Genomic DNA, 16,102 nt, shown 5'->3' on the forward strand with positions numbered 1-16,102 from the left:
TCCGCAACTCGGCGGCGCTTCTCGGACGAAGGACCCGCTTCTGATCAGCGTATCCTGAACAAAACGGCTGATTCAGACGTCAGAAATGCCCCCCTGCGGATGGGTATGCTGGCTGCTCCCATTACTCACGTTTTCATGAAGTAAAATGTGGAAAAGTGATTTCTTCTGTTACGACCGCCATTTTGTTTTTCTGTTTCGCCTCTCCACTCGTTTTTTTTACAACAAGTGATTTTTCTAACCTAATTCCTACGGATATGGACTCTTTGCTTTCCTTTTTCCTCCCTGCTCTATACATATTGCTGCAACTTTAGACATTTACTTTAATTTGCTTATGCATGCTCCTACTCGTTTTTGCCTCAGCTTCTTGTGGTAATCTGCGCCAGTGGGCTCTGTGGAACAGTCTTTGCTTCCGTTATTCTCGCTGCCTCTCTGGTGCTGTTGCTTGACTTTGCATGCTACCAATGCTCTTAAGGAGATTTTTGTTTTTTCTTGTGGTGGTTTTCTTGGAGACTTTTGTCATTTGGGCATCTTTGTGAGGTGTTTGCTACTTCATTTGCATTAAGTCCACCTGCATTAGCCACAATGGAGCATACGCAAAATTCAAAGGCTTCTACTGCTGCCTCTGCTGCGCGCAAGGACTCTGCCTCTTCTGGTAAGCGCCTCAAAAAAGACCCCCCTTCACCCTCCAAGTCTCCGCTTCCTATCACTCTTGATGATATTATGGAGGAACTTCGCCTTATTCGCCCTTTTATGGCGGATACCACCACAACACGACAGAGACTTGACGAAAAATGGTCCAACTTAGACAAAAGGGTAACGGATGTTGAACAACAGATTAGTGATGTTCAGGATGTTGCTGCCAAGGTCGTCAGTCTCACCAAAGAAGTTGAAATGCTTATGAAAACCTCCGAGGACTTGGAAAATCGAAATAGGTGCAATAATCTGCGCATTTATGGTGTTCCAGAAAATTCAGAGGGGTCTGATATCATCCACTTCTTGAAGTCACAAGTTCTGCCTATCACTGGTATTCCTAAGCATTTGGATGTTAATATTCAGAGGGCGCACCGCCTTGGCCCTAAAAATTCTTCTGCTTCCTCGAAACCCAGGGGCATCATTGCGTACTTTCTCCTTTACTCTGATCTAATGACCATCCTTCACTCTGCTAAGCAGCATAAGCAGATGCTATGGTCTGACCACAAACTTTTTTTCACTCAGGATGTTTCAAAGCTGACTGCTGCTCGTCGCAAAGAGTTTCTGGACTTACGACCCACGCTTCGTGCCATGAATGCAAGATATGGTCTCATCCATCCGTGCTTCTTCAAGGTTACGTATAAAGAAAGGACATTCAGCTTCGAGGATCCAGTTGACCTTCGGAAGTTCATCAACACCCACAAGGAAGATACCATGGACCACAGCAGCTCTTAATGTTCAATTGTCTTTATTTGTTATTCTCTAATTTTCTGTTATACTGTTCCTCATTCTAAAATGTTGTTATCCATTTCTCTTGTTTTTTAGACATACCTCCCAAGTGTTCGACCCTATCTCTCCTTCGTTGTACTATTCCGCTGTGCGTTTTCTCCTGTCACATCCCAGTACGCTGCCTTCCCCTATGGATGTTTGGTAAGTTTCCTTCATTTGTTTTACATTGTCGTGCTTGGTCTCATTTCATTTGTCTTTGTTTTATTTACTTCTCTACCCCTTGTTTATAAGACTTTGCATTCAACCTTCCCCTTTGTTGTGCGGTCGTCTTCCCCTGCTGCTCCCGCTCTCACCTTATTGTCTGTTTTGCTCTCGTTCTGTATGGCTAGAGCCTTTTGGTTTTTTTGCCATCCTGTTTTCTCCGCTACATCTTATGGGAGTTCTCGCCTCCCAACCCCTTCCTTCTCTCTCTATGCCTTCCTCATTTCTTCATTTCTTCTTGGGGTATTTTTCATGTGTCTCTGCTTCTTCTCTTCCTCTCATTCTGGTTTTTCTCCTCGGCATCCTCCTCTACTCACTTAGCTCTCTTCGTGTTTCCCATGCTTTCTTTTTACCTGTAACCAAAATGCTGTATTTCATTTTATCAGGCTTTATTTGCTTTACTCTTTGTTGTTCTTCTTTCCCACTTATTGTTACCTGCCTTTTCTTGGATCTGACTCCTCTTTCTTTTCTAACATTTCCGTCCTCACGCATATGTTTCACCTTCATCCTTAAATGAAGGGTCTTCGTGTAATCTCCTGGAATGTCAAAGGTCTTCGTAATCCAATCAAAAAGCAAAGGGTTTTATCTCACTTAGCTAGATTAAAATGTCAAGTCGCTATGTTGCAAGAAACTCACCTTTCACACAAAGACCTTTCCTCTCTGCGCAAACAATGGGTGGGTGATGTTTTCTGTTCACCTTCAGTCAATAATAAGAATGGTGTTATCATTTTATTTCATAAATCTTTGTCAATTCAGCTAAAGAATGAGTTTTCTGATTCAAATGGTAGGTGGTTGTATTTAGAAGTTGTTGTTAATGATTCAGTTTTATCCTTTTGCAATGTGTATGGCCCTAATGGCATTGACCTTACCTTCTGGAATGACTTCTCCAAGCTTCTTTTTCACACACGAATGTCAATTTAATTGTTGGGGGTGACTGCAATCAGCTGATGGATCCTTTCCTGGATCGCAAATCACAGACCAGGTACATTCCCAATAAAATGCAAAAATCCTTTTGCAAAGCAATCTCCTCTAGAGGATTAATAGACTCCTGGAGACTCTCCCACCCAGATTCCCTAGAGTTTTCATTTTTTTCCCTCGTTCATTCCTCTCACTCCCGGATTGATTATATCTTCCTCAGTCAACACACCTTTCAATTCGTAACTAATGTAGAAATTGGCTCTATCCTTATTTCGGACCACGCCCCTGTTATTCTGGACTTGGATTTTCCCACACCTACTCCCAACTCCCGCCGTTGGCGTTTCAACAACTCTCTTCTTCTGGATCCACAATTTATTGATCAGTTCACACATTTCATGGATGACTTCTTTCAAAATAACCTTAATTCTGCTTCTCATTTTCATTTCATTTGGGATGCTTTTAAGGCCTCTGCCAGGGGCTTTATAATCGATTTTGTATCGCGAAAAAAGAAACAGGCTATCACCAAATCATCTAGCATTCTTAAACAAATTAAGGAACTTGAACATACCTTTTATACATCTAATTCCCCTGATGCTCTTTCTTCCCTCGTTAAAGCTAAAATTCAATTTAATAAATTCTCTTACGATTCGGCTTGTAATCACCTTTTAAAGTTTAACTCAAAAATGTACGGGGGGCGTAATAAAGCTGGTAGGTCTCTTGCAAACTATCTCAAAATTAAGAAGCAGAAATCTAAAATAGCGGTTATAACTGATGCTGGCGGGGTCTGTCACAGTACGGATGATGAGATCCTTGATTGCTTTGTTCAATATTACTCCTCTCTATATACACCTGAATCAACCCCGTCCCCTTCCCAAATTGATTCCTTCTTTTCTGACATCCCCAAGTCCTCGCCCGTTGACCTTGACTTCTCTTCGCTGGATGCCCCCATTTCGGATAAGGAAATCCTTCAGGCAATTACTCTCTTACCCAAAGATAAGTCTCCTGGGCCCGATGGTTTTACTGTTCGTTTTTATTTTCAATTTAAACACTGTCTCATACCTCATCTATCTTCTCTGATTTCTTATTTTCTATCTGCGGGTGAGTCTAAAGGTTCTTTTACCCAAGCTATGTTGTGCCTACTCCCTAAAAAGGATAAGGATCCCTCCCTTTGTAAGAACTACCGGCCCATTTCTTTAATCAACACTGATTGTAAAATGTATGCAAAAATTCTAGCTTCTCGGTTGAATACTGTTGTTCCAGACCTTATCAACATTTATCAGTCCGGATTTGTTAAAGGCAGGTCTATTGAGGATAATTCTAGAACTCTCCTTAATATTATTCATCTTGCATCGAGTATGAAAACCCCTTTAGCCGCCATCACTCTCGATACGGAAAAAGCTTTTTATAGGGTCAACTGGGACTTTATGTTTGGGGCCCTTCGCTGGCATAGCTTTAGTCCTCATAATATTAAACTTATTCAATTATTATACTCTGCCCCTTCCACTTCTATATGGGTTAATATTGCTCAGTCATCTTACTTTCCTTTGCACAGGGGTACCAGGCAAGGTTGTCCCCTGTCCCCCCTCCTTTTTAGGTTTCGCCTGGCGTAGCACTGCGCAGCAGTGCTCGCGCAGACGAAATCTTATGTTTACCAGTATGGGGCTTTGTCCCGCCTCTCTCTTCCATTGGCTAGCTCCATAAATGGAGGCTAGCCATTGGAAGAGAGATCTGTCCGCAATTGTCGGAGCAGATTTGTGGGCGTTCCCTAGATTTTTTCGCATCCCGCCCCTTTTAGAACGTCATGCAGCGCTGGCCCCCATTGTGGGTGTTTACTTTTTTTTTTTTGCCCGGATGTTTGCGGCCCCCATTTTTTTCATGGAGCTCGGGCGGGTGGGTCACGGGTCCCGTCGACTCGTCCAAACGGATGTGAGCGTTTACTATGTGCATACGGACCCCGGGAGCCGGGCGGCGTTCCTGTATATTCGCCTGTTCCATGCATGCAGTCCATCCTGGGCTCAAAATCTAACCCCACCCCCCCCCCCCTCTCCTCCCGACAAGGCTCAAGATGGAAGCGGCCGAGCGAATCCATTCACCCGCTGCCACCCAGGAATGCTGCGAATTGGCAATCATGCTGAAGGCCTGCTAGGCAATCAATGTCTCCGCTCAGAAGTACCCATAAAACGCGGCTTTGGGGAGCTGGCTTCTGAGAAGGCCAGCCGGTTTCTCAACAATGCGCCGGAGCAGTCAATAACTGGCCAGGAGAGGACTGCAGCCTAAAATCCATGCTTCCTAGTAAGGTCAAGTCAATCACCCAAGAGGTATTATTGAACCGCACTGTCAGGAGCAGGCAGCCGGGGCTGAGAGATATTTCAATAAGCAACCAATTAGATTGCGAGCACTTATAAAACAAGCTGCGAGGGAGGGCGCTGGATCACGGAGCAGGCCTCGGTTTGTAAAGGTGGGTTGTTTTCGTGCTTCTAAACGTGGGTCATTTTTTCTTACCACCATTGTTTTCAGTGTATTTGTGTCTAGATTTTTGAGGTCCGTAAATGCATGCAGATAAATATCATAGCTGTGTGTGCGTGTAGATATATGTATTGTTATTTATAATGTATAGCATGGATAGAAGAATGTTAAATATACATGCAGCTTATGTGTAACTTATATTCATGAATACATCTTGTTTATATATAGGCATGAAGGGGCCTGCATCTTACCTTTAAGCCCGGTCTCAAGGGGGTTAGTGCAGTATTGATTCCACTAGAGGAATTTGTCCTCACCTCGGGTGCAAATCTTGGCGGGTCTACTCAGCCTCTCATCCTCCCAAGGTAGATAGATACAAGCATAACCATTGAGTAGACTTCACATTAAACAGTTACAGGTCCGGAAGACCTCACTGGGTGGACAAATTACTTATGGATTCCTGTATTGCCTTATGTTATTTTACGTTACCAAGGCTACCACCTTCCCCGACCAAGCTACATAATCCCATGCACGTTGTCACCCTGCACCCCCACTCCGCACCGGAGGCGGTATTTAAACCTCTTACATTGAAACTACGTACCCTCAGCTCTCATGTGCACAGCACCATCCCTACTTCCGAGATATGTTAAGCAGCCCCACCTCCCCAACCTCCCCGTGGACCAGTGATCTAAAAATACCCCCAGTAACATAAATATATGTAGATGCATATGCAAGATTAGTTCGTGAACAGATGTCGTACGATTAGTTGTTGTGTGGGTATTAGTTCGTATACAGTGCATAGTTAACACGTGCTGCAAGCGAGCATCGTGCAGTACATCTGTGGCGAGGATGGTGGTGTACTCGCGAGTGCATCTATCGCACTCATTAATTAAGTGCATTTTCTGCAGCTGCCTGTGTAATCAAGCTTTACAAATTGCATTTTACTCCAGGGAGCCGTGCCGCGCTTCTTTTCCCAGCTCCTCGAGCCGTGCTCCGAGTCAGCGCATACCGCATATGTCCGTCTTTAATTTCAAAGCAATTACTGTGGCATGTTCTGTGCCGGTGTCTGAGAAGTGACACGCTTCCCAGAGCCGAGGAAGCTGCAGGCCTGGGCTTCCTGTTATTCAGGCAGATGTGGCTGCCTTCATGTGGTCGTGCGGCCCCGCGCTGCTGCCGTCCTCTGAAACCGCCGCATGCCATTCGCGAGCAGATGACTTCTGAGCTTTAAAATGCCAGTAACAGTAAATGCCCGCGTTACGGACACACTGTTGTAAGGCATTCCATTTCCCCCTTTTTCTTTAGCAACAATGCAATTGGTGCTCAGTGAAACTCCACACCTTCGGGTCGAATATATAAATCTGCCCCCCCCCCCCCCCCCCAAAAAAAAACGGTCTGTACAGTTAGGCGCTGGCTGGGAGTTGATGCAACTCACTCTTTTTACCGACTACGTCATAGCATTGCTACCCCTGTATTACGTGAGGACAAAGGTGAGTGATGCTGTGGTAGCGACGAGTGATGCTGTGGTAGCGACAAGTAATGCTGTGGTAGCGCATAGTGATGCTGTGGTAGCGCATAGTGTTGCTGTGGTGGCGCATAGTGATGCTGTGGTAGCGCATAGTGATGCTGTGGTAGCGCATAGTGATGCTGTAGTGGTGCTGAGTGATGCTGTGGTGATGCGATAGACACATAAAAATTTTGTCATTTACAATGCCAATAGCTCTAACTTTGGCAAAGTCGAAACCGTTGCATTGTAAATGCTTGTTATTTTAGCTTTGGAACCTTTCTTGGAAAAAATTTGGTGTTCTCCATCTTATTCTGGTTTTGTCTACAAAAAATTGAACATCAAATTCACGGCTTATGCTGATGATATTTTACTTTATATATCAAATCCCGCCACTTCTTTACCCAGTTTATTCTCTTTACTTGCTGATTATTCCTCTGTTTCTGGTTATAAGTTGAATATAGATAAATCTGAAGTCTTGCCCCTAAATAAATTTTGTCTTCCACATATGTTCCATGGTTCTGGTTTTGAATGGAATCCTAAAAGTATTAAATGCTTGTGTATCTTATATACGGCCTCTATTAAAGATACTATCAGGATTAATCATAAGGATATCCTCTCCAAGCTCTCCTCTCTTATTGAACGATGGTCTCCCCTATTCTTTCCTGGTGGGGACGATTAGCGACCATTAAGATGATGCTTCTCCCCATAATCAATTTCTATTTGTCTATGTTGCCCATCTCCCTCCCAGCTTATTTCTTTACCCTGATCAACCGCATCCTTGTTCGTTTCCTCTGGAACAATCGTAAATCCAGGATATCTTTGTCTCGCCTTCAACAACCCAAACACTCTGGAGGTGTTAATTTTCCCAACCTCGTTCGTTTTCATTCCTCTTTCACGCTAACACAAATCTGTCCGTTTCTCGCAGATTCACCCTCTTCCCTCAGCACTGCTTGGAGCGCTTTAGAGCTCGCTCATATCACACCTTTCCCCTATCGTGCTGCTATCCTCTTATCTCAACCCCCAAAACGATTTCTTTCCCCTACCTTTAAGCTCTCCAGGGCACTCTCTCTCTCCTTGTTTCGATCCTCCTACTCGCAACAGCATCTACACTCTCTTACCCCTTTATGGTATAATCACTCGTTGAAGATCAATAACAAAGCTCTCTTCTGGAAAGAATGGATTGATAAAAGGTATTATGCACGCGAGCCAACTTTTTGTTAATGGCTCCCTAGTGGATTTCCCAACCTTCTGTTCCTCTTCTCAATTGTCCACTAGGTATTCTTCTCAGCTCCGTGATTTTTCCATAGCCCTTTCTGCTCTTAACTCACACCACACTGCTTTATCTGATACTGTCCCACCTGATGCCACTATACTGGACTTAGCTACTCCACACAAAGCTGCTTCTATTTATAAGATTCTCTCACGCCCCCCTCTCGACCGTCACAAATCCAAATCTGAACTTGCGTGGGAAAAAGATTTGGCACAGGATTTTTCTTTGCAAGTTTGGGAGTCTATCTGGTCTAAACTCCACACTGTCTCGCTCGGCTAGCACCACTCAAACCCTGTATTTTTTCTATAATCGCCTTTTCTTTACTCCCTCTGATCTTTTCAAGTTTAAAAGTCTAGATTCCAGTCAATGTTGGTCCTGCCCTCACTCTGATAGCAATTTGCTTCATATGTTTTTTCTTTGTCCCTTGGTCAAATCCCTTTGGCAACTTATATGGTGCAAGCTGAACGAGATTCTATGCTCCATTCATGCTTTTGAAATTGTTCACATTTTTTTGGGTGGTTCTTCTCTCATTTGGAATGTTTCCCACATTGTTCGTCAATTTATAGATCTGTTTATAGCTATTTCTTTGCAGATTATTACTTCGAACTGGAAAGATACCTCAAAAATCTCTTATGCTGCATGATGGAACTTATTATGTCATCATCATAGACTTGATCGTGCCCATGCTACGACTACCCCTCTTCTAATTAAAAGAGATTTGTTATGGCTGCCTTTAACTGACTTTCTTTCCAGACATGTACCTTAACATACCCCTTTCTCTTTTTTCCTTCTTTCTCTCTCTCTCTCTCTCTCCTTCCTCCTTTATCTATTTTTACTTCTTTTACGTTTACTTAACCTCTTTTCTTCTTTTCTCTCCTCTCTTTTCTGTCTTCTTTTTCCTTCTCTTTCTTTCTTATACCTCACAAAATTTTAAAATGGCATTTTTCTCTGAGTATATTCATTAGGTTTCCCTTTCTGGGATTTGTTTTGTATTTCACATTCAGATTGTAGTAATTCCATTTCTTTAATTTCCTATCTCTGCTTGTGTTATGTACTAATGTATTTACTTGGCATATTTAATTCAATAAAGCCTTCTAAACTGAAAAAAGAATGCAGAGCTTACAAAAGGAACAGTGCTATAATGCCTTACTCAGCTGGGCACCGAATTATGGTACTTGTGGAGCTGCAGGGCTCAGCATGCACAATGGTGTTGGCCAAAACGACACTTCTGGCTCATTACATACAATTAGCTGGCAGCTACGGTAATGCATCCCTAGGGAAACAAACTTAAAAAGTTGACATTTGTGGCTGATGCTTTGTCCCACTGCTTTGTGGGACTGTTCCTCTGTCAGACTTGTACCTACTCCATTACCAGAAACGATTGCATGACTGGTCCACTGGCAGACCTTGACTGGCTGAGATATCCTTTCAGGCTGACACCCTCCCATTGAACGTGCTCATATTTGGCTAATTGCCCTCTTCTGGTGTATCTTTATGTGCTGCTGACAATCTCTTATTAGAAATTTGCCTATGGATGATCTGCCCGAACGCTGGGCAAATCCGTCATGAGTGGCTAAACTCTCAATCTTTCCCAGAATTCCAAGCGTGTCTTATTCGATCCTACTGCAACAGCCTCAAGCATGACTGATCCCCGCTTCCTCTGTTTTATGCCTTGTCTTCTTCCCTCTGCGTGCCAGTGTGAGCAATCCTTCTCTCTCTTCACCTCCTGGACTTCCATCGAGGGCTTAAAACAGACTCAGCAAGAGGAGCGATCGGTGATAAAATCCTTCACAGAAGAGGTTGTCTCCACACCCTCTTGTGTCATTAAGGGCTGAGACAGATGGGTGGGAAGCAGTATGTATACACTGAAGCCACACCCACCTTCAAGAAGTGGTAGAAGTTTGAGCACTCTCGTTCCCTGGCTGGCAATGCACAGGATCTAGAAAGGAGTAGTGCACATGCTTTAAGGCGAGATTGGCCATGACATTTAAAGCTCATTTGATAATAACAAAAATAAAGCAAATAATAATGCATAAAAGGGGTTGTGTCATACAAACAATACACCTATTCCACACGAACGCTACAATTACATGAATGTCATTCATCTAACGAAACAATACTCAGCATTGTTTTCTCACTCTGCCAATTGTCTCCATAAAAAACCCGAAATCAAATTTGTTGTTTAAAAACAAAGCTGCCATTATACTGATGAATGCCAATGACATCTCCCCTTCCCGATTTAATTTAAAATAAAGTACTCATTTGTGAGTTTTTTCTTTCGCCGTGTGAATAGCTGTCAAAAGACTGACATGCTATTGCATGTGGATGTTGAATTCTCAAAATTATATCCGACGGTGGCCTCTTTCGTTTTGCAAGTTCTTTTAAGCAATGCACAGTGATACACATTTTCCACATGACTGCAATACAAGCTTGCTAATTAAATTATTCTTTAATTAGTTTGTTAATGAGTTTAGCTATGCATGGCTCTTAGGACTTTCATTTTTTGCCATACAATAATTACAGATAATTAAACTACATCAAGCCTTTTTTCCCCTTGTAAATATCACCAAAAAATGACAACATGCTGTAAATGAATCTGGAAAACAAAACATGACAGATGAAAGATGTTGCTGGAATTAATTAGGCACTAATTACATACTGCAGCCGCGGGAAGAATATCACTAATTACCCCAAAAAAAAAACATTTTTGTGAATGCTGATGGCCACCAGAATTCTTACCTTCGTTGTGTACAAAATAGTCTTGAAGCCAGTTCAGGGCTCGCTGGCAGTCTTGTTGGTCCTGTAGCGAAAAAAGGTTTGAAGGAACCTTGCCAGTGTACCTCTTGTTGGAGCAGTCTTCTATTTCTCTGTTAGTCACTAGTTCACTGATATCTGCGCCTGAGGGGCACGGGACCTGAGGGACATGGAAATAAAGAGCGCACAAATAGAAGGAGAGTGGTCAATTTAAACAGAATTACTACTCTGAAACAACTGCACATATTTGCATTACCTACATACATTGACTAGGTGGTCATAATGAATTAAGGCTCTTTTAAGTGTGAGGATTATAGATTGGGTGATTGCATTGGCAAGGCTTGATACTTTGTTTCATTCTACCCTTTATCCTACCAGAGAAGTGTGAACACGATGGAAAGCATGGCCTTCTCACACTTCTGCCCATGGGTAGAGTCAGTCCGCCCCACCTGTCTGGGTGACAAGCTCACCATCTCTGGTTGCTCTCGGCTCACCGGCAGCCAGGACACAATTAGAAGGGGAACACAGAAGTGTAAAAAATAGAGAAAACAAGCCTTTCCCTCTATGCATCAAGATCAACATCCCTATATCAATCATGACCACCACAGCCCTGCTTTAATTCTGGAAAGAGTTGAAGACTCTTTAAAGAATACTACGTTATTATGCAGTAACAGTCCACAAACCAGCTACCTCCCGAATCACTTGTTGACTGCATCCTTGGCTTTGGATAGTTTTACACCAAATGAATACCACATACATAGGTTCATCTGTTACACTTGCGGACTGACACTGCTCAACCGTAGGCATTGGGCCAGTTAGTGGTAGAGTATATTTGCATGGACTAGGATCTATCCAGATTCACTGTGGATTTTTTCATAGTCAATCGTTTCTAGGTCATACCAACAGCTTGAGAGAACTCTTAACGGAGCTAATACAATTTTTGGCTTTTAAATCTACAACTGTCTGGTCTCCTCATTGCCAGATTGGCAAATAGAGTACAAGGAGGTGGGACATGGCGTTTGGCGGACATTCGATTTACCTGCACATTTTCAGCAACAAAGCATTATTATAAATGATATATCTGAATGTATTGGTAACTATGCAAACACACATAATGCCCTACTAATTACACAGTCATACTAGGCACTAAGCCATTCTTACTACACAATGATAATTACGTGTCAAAGAGACAAGAAACCTTTGTTGCCTGCAAACATGCTTCTTCCTTCCTCCTCTTGCAAATATACCTAAATATATACTTGCTCTCTCAATGGAACACCGTGTAAGTAAATCAAAGCAGTATATAGGATACTGTCAAAGATAGACTGAATATGGCGCAGGAAGAAATAAAGACTAACAAAACATAGGTTTCATTGTAATGAAAATGAAGGATTGGTGTACTGCCTACTACCATTGAATCTCTCTTCCCCCACCAAAGTCTTCATTTCAAGGTACAAATAAATGTATGCATTGTGCTCAAGTGGTACTTTGGTGGATAAAAACCAAAGTCTGCAACCGCAAATTTCCTGTTCGGATTTGTTGAATTTTAATAACCAAAAAGTATACTTACAGTGGTGAACAATCTGGCAAAAATGGCTCTATATGTATATATATATATATATTTTAAAAAAATCAAACACATAGTGGTAAGGAGAAACTAATTACCAAATTCATTACTTGCACCACTGAATATGTAATTTGCATTTTGGAATGCCCCTGCGGCCTCAAATATGTAGGGAGCACTAAGTTACAACTGAAAAAAATGAATCATAGAATGTCAAAGAGCGATAACTAATCTTAATTTCAATTACCCGGTGTCCAGGCACTTTTACAATAAGCATAACAGCAACAAACAGCTTTTGAAGTTCTGTGGTATAGATAGAGTAATGAAACATATATGAGGTGGCGATATTGGAGAAACATCGACGCATCCTCGAATCCCGTTATATCATTGATCTCAATACCAGAATGTCCTTTGGTTTGAACTGGGAGGTGAAACTGTCACAGGGAGGAGGAACTGTTAACAAATATAGGAATTTAGTCCCTCAGCATTTCCCCCGTTTCTGCATGTGTTTCTGCATTGTTCAGTATTTGAATATATACATTCTTTTAAAATAATTTTTTCCTTCGGTAACACCCTCCCTTCCTTATTTCTCATTTTTTTTTCATATTTTTTGTGATGAGATTTCCTACCACATATTTCTAATATTGGGTGCACATAGGAAACATCACGGTTAGCCATGCTCCTAGACTCTGGACCGGTTTTCTTAGATGCTATTGCCATTTATAGATTTATTGGAAGAATTAGGGCACTTACCGATGATTCTATCTTTCGATCCAAATATATATTTTATATGGATAACACCAGATCATTTTAGGGTCTGACCGTTCATAAATATGATAGAGGGAATGGTCTATGCTTATATTCCAGATGGGGACCAATATTATTACCCATACAGGAGCATCTCATACTATCTGTGCATGGTACACACCGGTGTTTTACATGTTAAATCAATTCTCACTTATGATACGCTTACGAATCTAATTTTTTACCCATTCCTGAGCCATTTTCATTTAATATCATTATTGCGGAGCCAGCCTTTTTGAAATTTATATTTCATTATATTGTATTGCATTGAAGGAGCTATTGCTCAGAGGAAGTTTGCTGTTTAAGAATACCTATATATATTCCCACCGGATAAATTCTAATTGTGATGAACTTGCATACGGAACAAATGTTTTCAGAATATTTCTTTTATCTCTACTATGACGTTCGAAATGTGGCATAGTCCGCGCTTGAGTTCATGGTTGTACATATCAAAGAAATTGATTATATTCGAGATATATTTCAGAAATTGATTTATTCGCATTAATATATTATTTATGACTGCATATGAAATTGTATGTGTTGGCTTCTGCACTTTAAGTTCAGTATTGATTCATATATTTATTGAGAAAAGTTTTTTCTCCATGTCTATGATGATGTCACGGATATGTAATGGCGTCTGGACTCTGGAGTTGTAAACTTGACAAAGGCCGTTTCGGCTGAAACGAACTGAATAGAATAAATCACTCGTGGACTAAAGTGGTGTGATATATATATATATATACACAGACACATATATACATACATACATATATAAATATATCATCGTGTCCTGCTTATGGTGCAGCAGCAGAGATTCAACTCCATACTCCCCCCATTACACCGGCCTGGGTTGCCGTCGACATGTTGCATCCTGGGAGTGATAGTTCAGGTCACATCAACGAACATCCACAGGTGTGCAGCATTGATTGGGGGAGGGGCGGACCTACGCCTATCATTATCGAGGCAGCAGGATAAAACGAGTCAGCATGATTGCATCTGGTGTTGGGCACTGAAGAAGGCGCTTTACGCCAAAATGCATTTGCCGCCACTAGAACTGTTCGCAGAGCAATAAAGTCTGCTTTACCTGTTCCCCTCTGGGTCCTGCTTCGTTCCTTGGGAGGAAGTTTTCGTTCATATTTTCTGTGCTTGCCAGTTGCACAGTACAGGAACCCACGCCACGCCCAGGGTCTGGACTCAAGCTGGCACCGCTTCACGGCACCCTTTGTTTTCCAGGTATGGATTGATCCAGAACCCGCCTCTGTTTCGGAGGGCCCGAGCAGTTGAGGTATTCCACCTCTGTCTGGGCATTGTGCTCCCCGCATTTTGGTCCCTGCTCTATGGACTCGCTGATACAGAGGCTGTGGCGTTTAAAGAGGTGGCTCGAGAGCAGGCTCGTTGTTTGGAGGACAGTCATAGCCATCATCGTGTCCTGCTTATGGTGCCGCAGCAGAGATTCAACTCCATACTCCCCCCATTACACCAGCCAGGGTTGCTGTTGACATGTTGCATCCTGGGAGTGGTAGTTCAGGTCACATCAACGAACATCCACAGGTGTGCAGCATTGATTGGGGGAGGGGCGGACCTACGCCTATCATTATCGAGGCAGCAGGATAAAACGAGACAGCATGATTGCATCTGGTGTTGGGCACTGAAGAAGGCACTTTACACCGAAATGCATTTGCCGCCACTAGAACTGTTCACAGAGCAATAAAGTCTGCTTTACCTGTTCCCCTCTGGGTCCTGCTTCGTTCCTTGGGAGGAAAAATATATATATATATATATATATATATATATATATATATATATCACGCTCGTTCAAATCCAATTCCAGGAAAAGAAAAGACAGCACTCGAGGGATACTCGTCACACACAGTAGTTTATTAACTACAAGCTCGCCACAGACGCGTTTCAGCACTTGGCCTTCGTCAGTGTGTATGTGTTTTGCACACGTTAACCGGTCATACATATACCTTGCAAAGTATAAAGGGAACACCTCTCAGTCGACATCGACAGAGGACTGCAGATCACCCAGTGAGCGCCATCTTAGAGTGGTCAGTTATATACATAATACCACAATGGCTAAAATGTAAATCTTAACCCTCTATCAAACCTTGGATAGGTAGCAATGCTCACATGGGGGATACATAATAATTTACAAATAATGTACTATACATTACTAGATCAAGCCGTGGATATATATCTATATCGTAGACTCGATTCAAATCGCCGAGCCCCCTGTGCATGGAGCGTTACGAAGACCAGAAACAAGGAGTCAACCCAGAAATGCAGGTGAGCAATTAGATGTTTTATTTCTTCAAAGCGCACCCAGCCAGCATGAAGTTTCGGCCTTCCCAGAGGCCTTGATCACATGACGCCATGGAGGGAGGAATCAACTTTTAAAGTGCAGACAAAAAACGCATATGATTGGATAATGAAACACAAAGCGTAATGGGCAACGAAAAAAGACTAGTCATCCACATATCTTTAGGCAATAAAACATAACACCAGTAAAATGCAACGTTTTCGATTAAAAATAGCTGTAAATACAAAGCTAAAAATAGTTTGTCCCTGGATAAAACCATTTTAGCAGCAATTAACCAGAAAGCAGCAATTTATGTCAATAGTGCAAATGTACTTGTGCAAATACGCAAAAAGTGCCTTGCAGGTTACCATCATGTATCAAATTCTATTCGTCAGAATAATTTTATAATACAAACCGAACGAATACAATATGCCATATGCAGCATGGAAACTGACAATCCACATAAATTTGAGAATGGCCAATTTATCATAACTACAGGTCAAATAAATTTGATACCCTTTTGTGCAAATTTCGCAGTGTGCACATAATGCCTGCCCAAGTGGGCCAATAGAATAAAGGTTCCCATTAAAAAATCTTTTGTGTCATAACCATCATATGCAAAATTGTGCAAATCAGTGAAAGTAAATATATAGTGAAGCTAAAAACATGTTTGATGAAAATATATACATGTGATTACAAAACACAGAACCAGAATGAGGAGATGTTTTAGCGCTAACAGGAAAGACTACAGCATGCAAAGTGTACCCAACCTATACAATAATTGAACCGCTGTATGGGAAAAAAGGTTGTAACTCATCAATAGGCTCATAGTGATGAATAGTC

At 42.0% G+C, this 16,102-nt stretch overlaps 1 protein-coding gene across 5 annotated transcripts in view; it reads right to left on the reverse strand.

Annotated features, from left to right (window-relative positions):
* The window catches only part of CFAP61 (cilia and flagella associated protein 61), a 2,132,686-nt gene that overhangs the window by 766,110 nt on the left and 1,350,474 nt on the right, over nt 1-16,102 (reverse strand). For all 5 annotated transcript variants that reach the window (XM_078649333.1, XM_078649336.1, XM_078649335.1 and 2 more), the window contains one exon: nt 10,575-10,749. In XM_078649333.1, coding sequence (XP_078505459.1) covers nt 10,575-10,749 — 175 coding nt within the window. The remainder of the gene's footprint in view (nt 1-10,574; nt 10,750-16,102) is intronic.

Source organism: Lissotriton helveticus, chromosome 6, assembly GCF_964261635.1.
Source record: "Lissotriton helveticus chromosome 6, aLisHel1.1, whole genome shotgun sequence".
Lineage (NCBI taxonomy): Eukaryota > Metazoa > Chordata > Amphibia > Caudata > Salamandridae > Lissotriton > Lissotriton helveticus.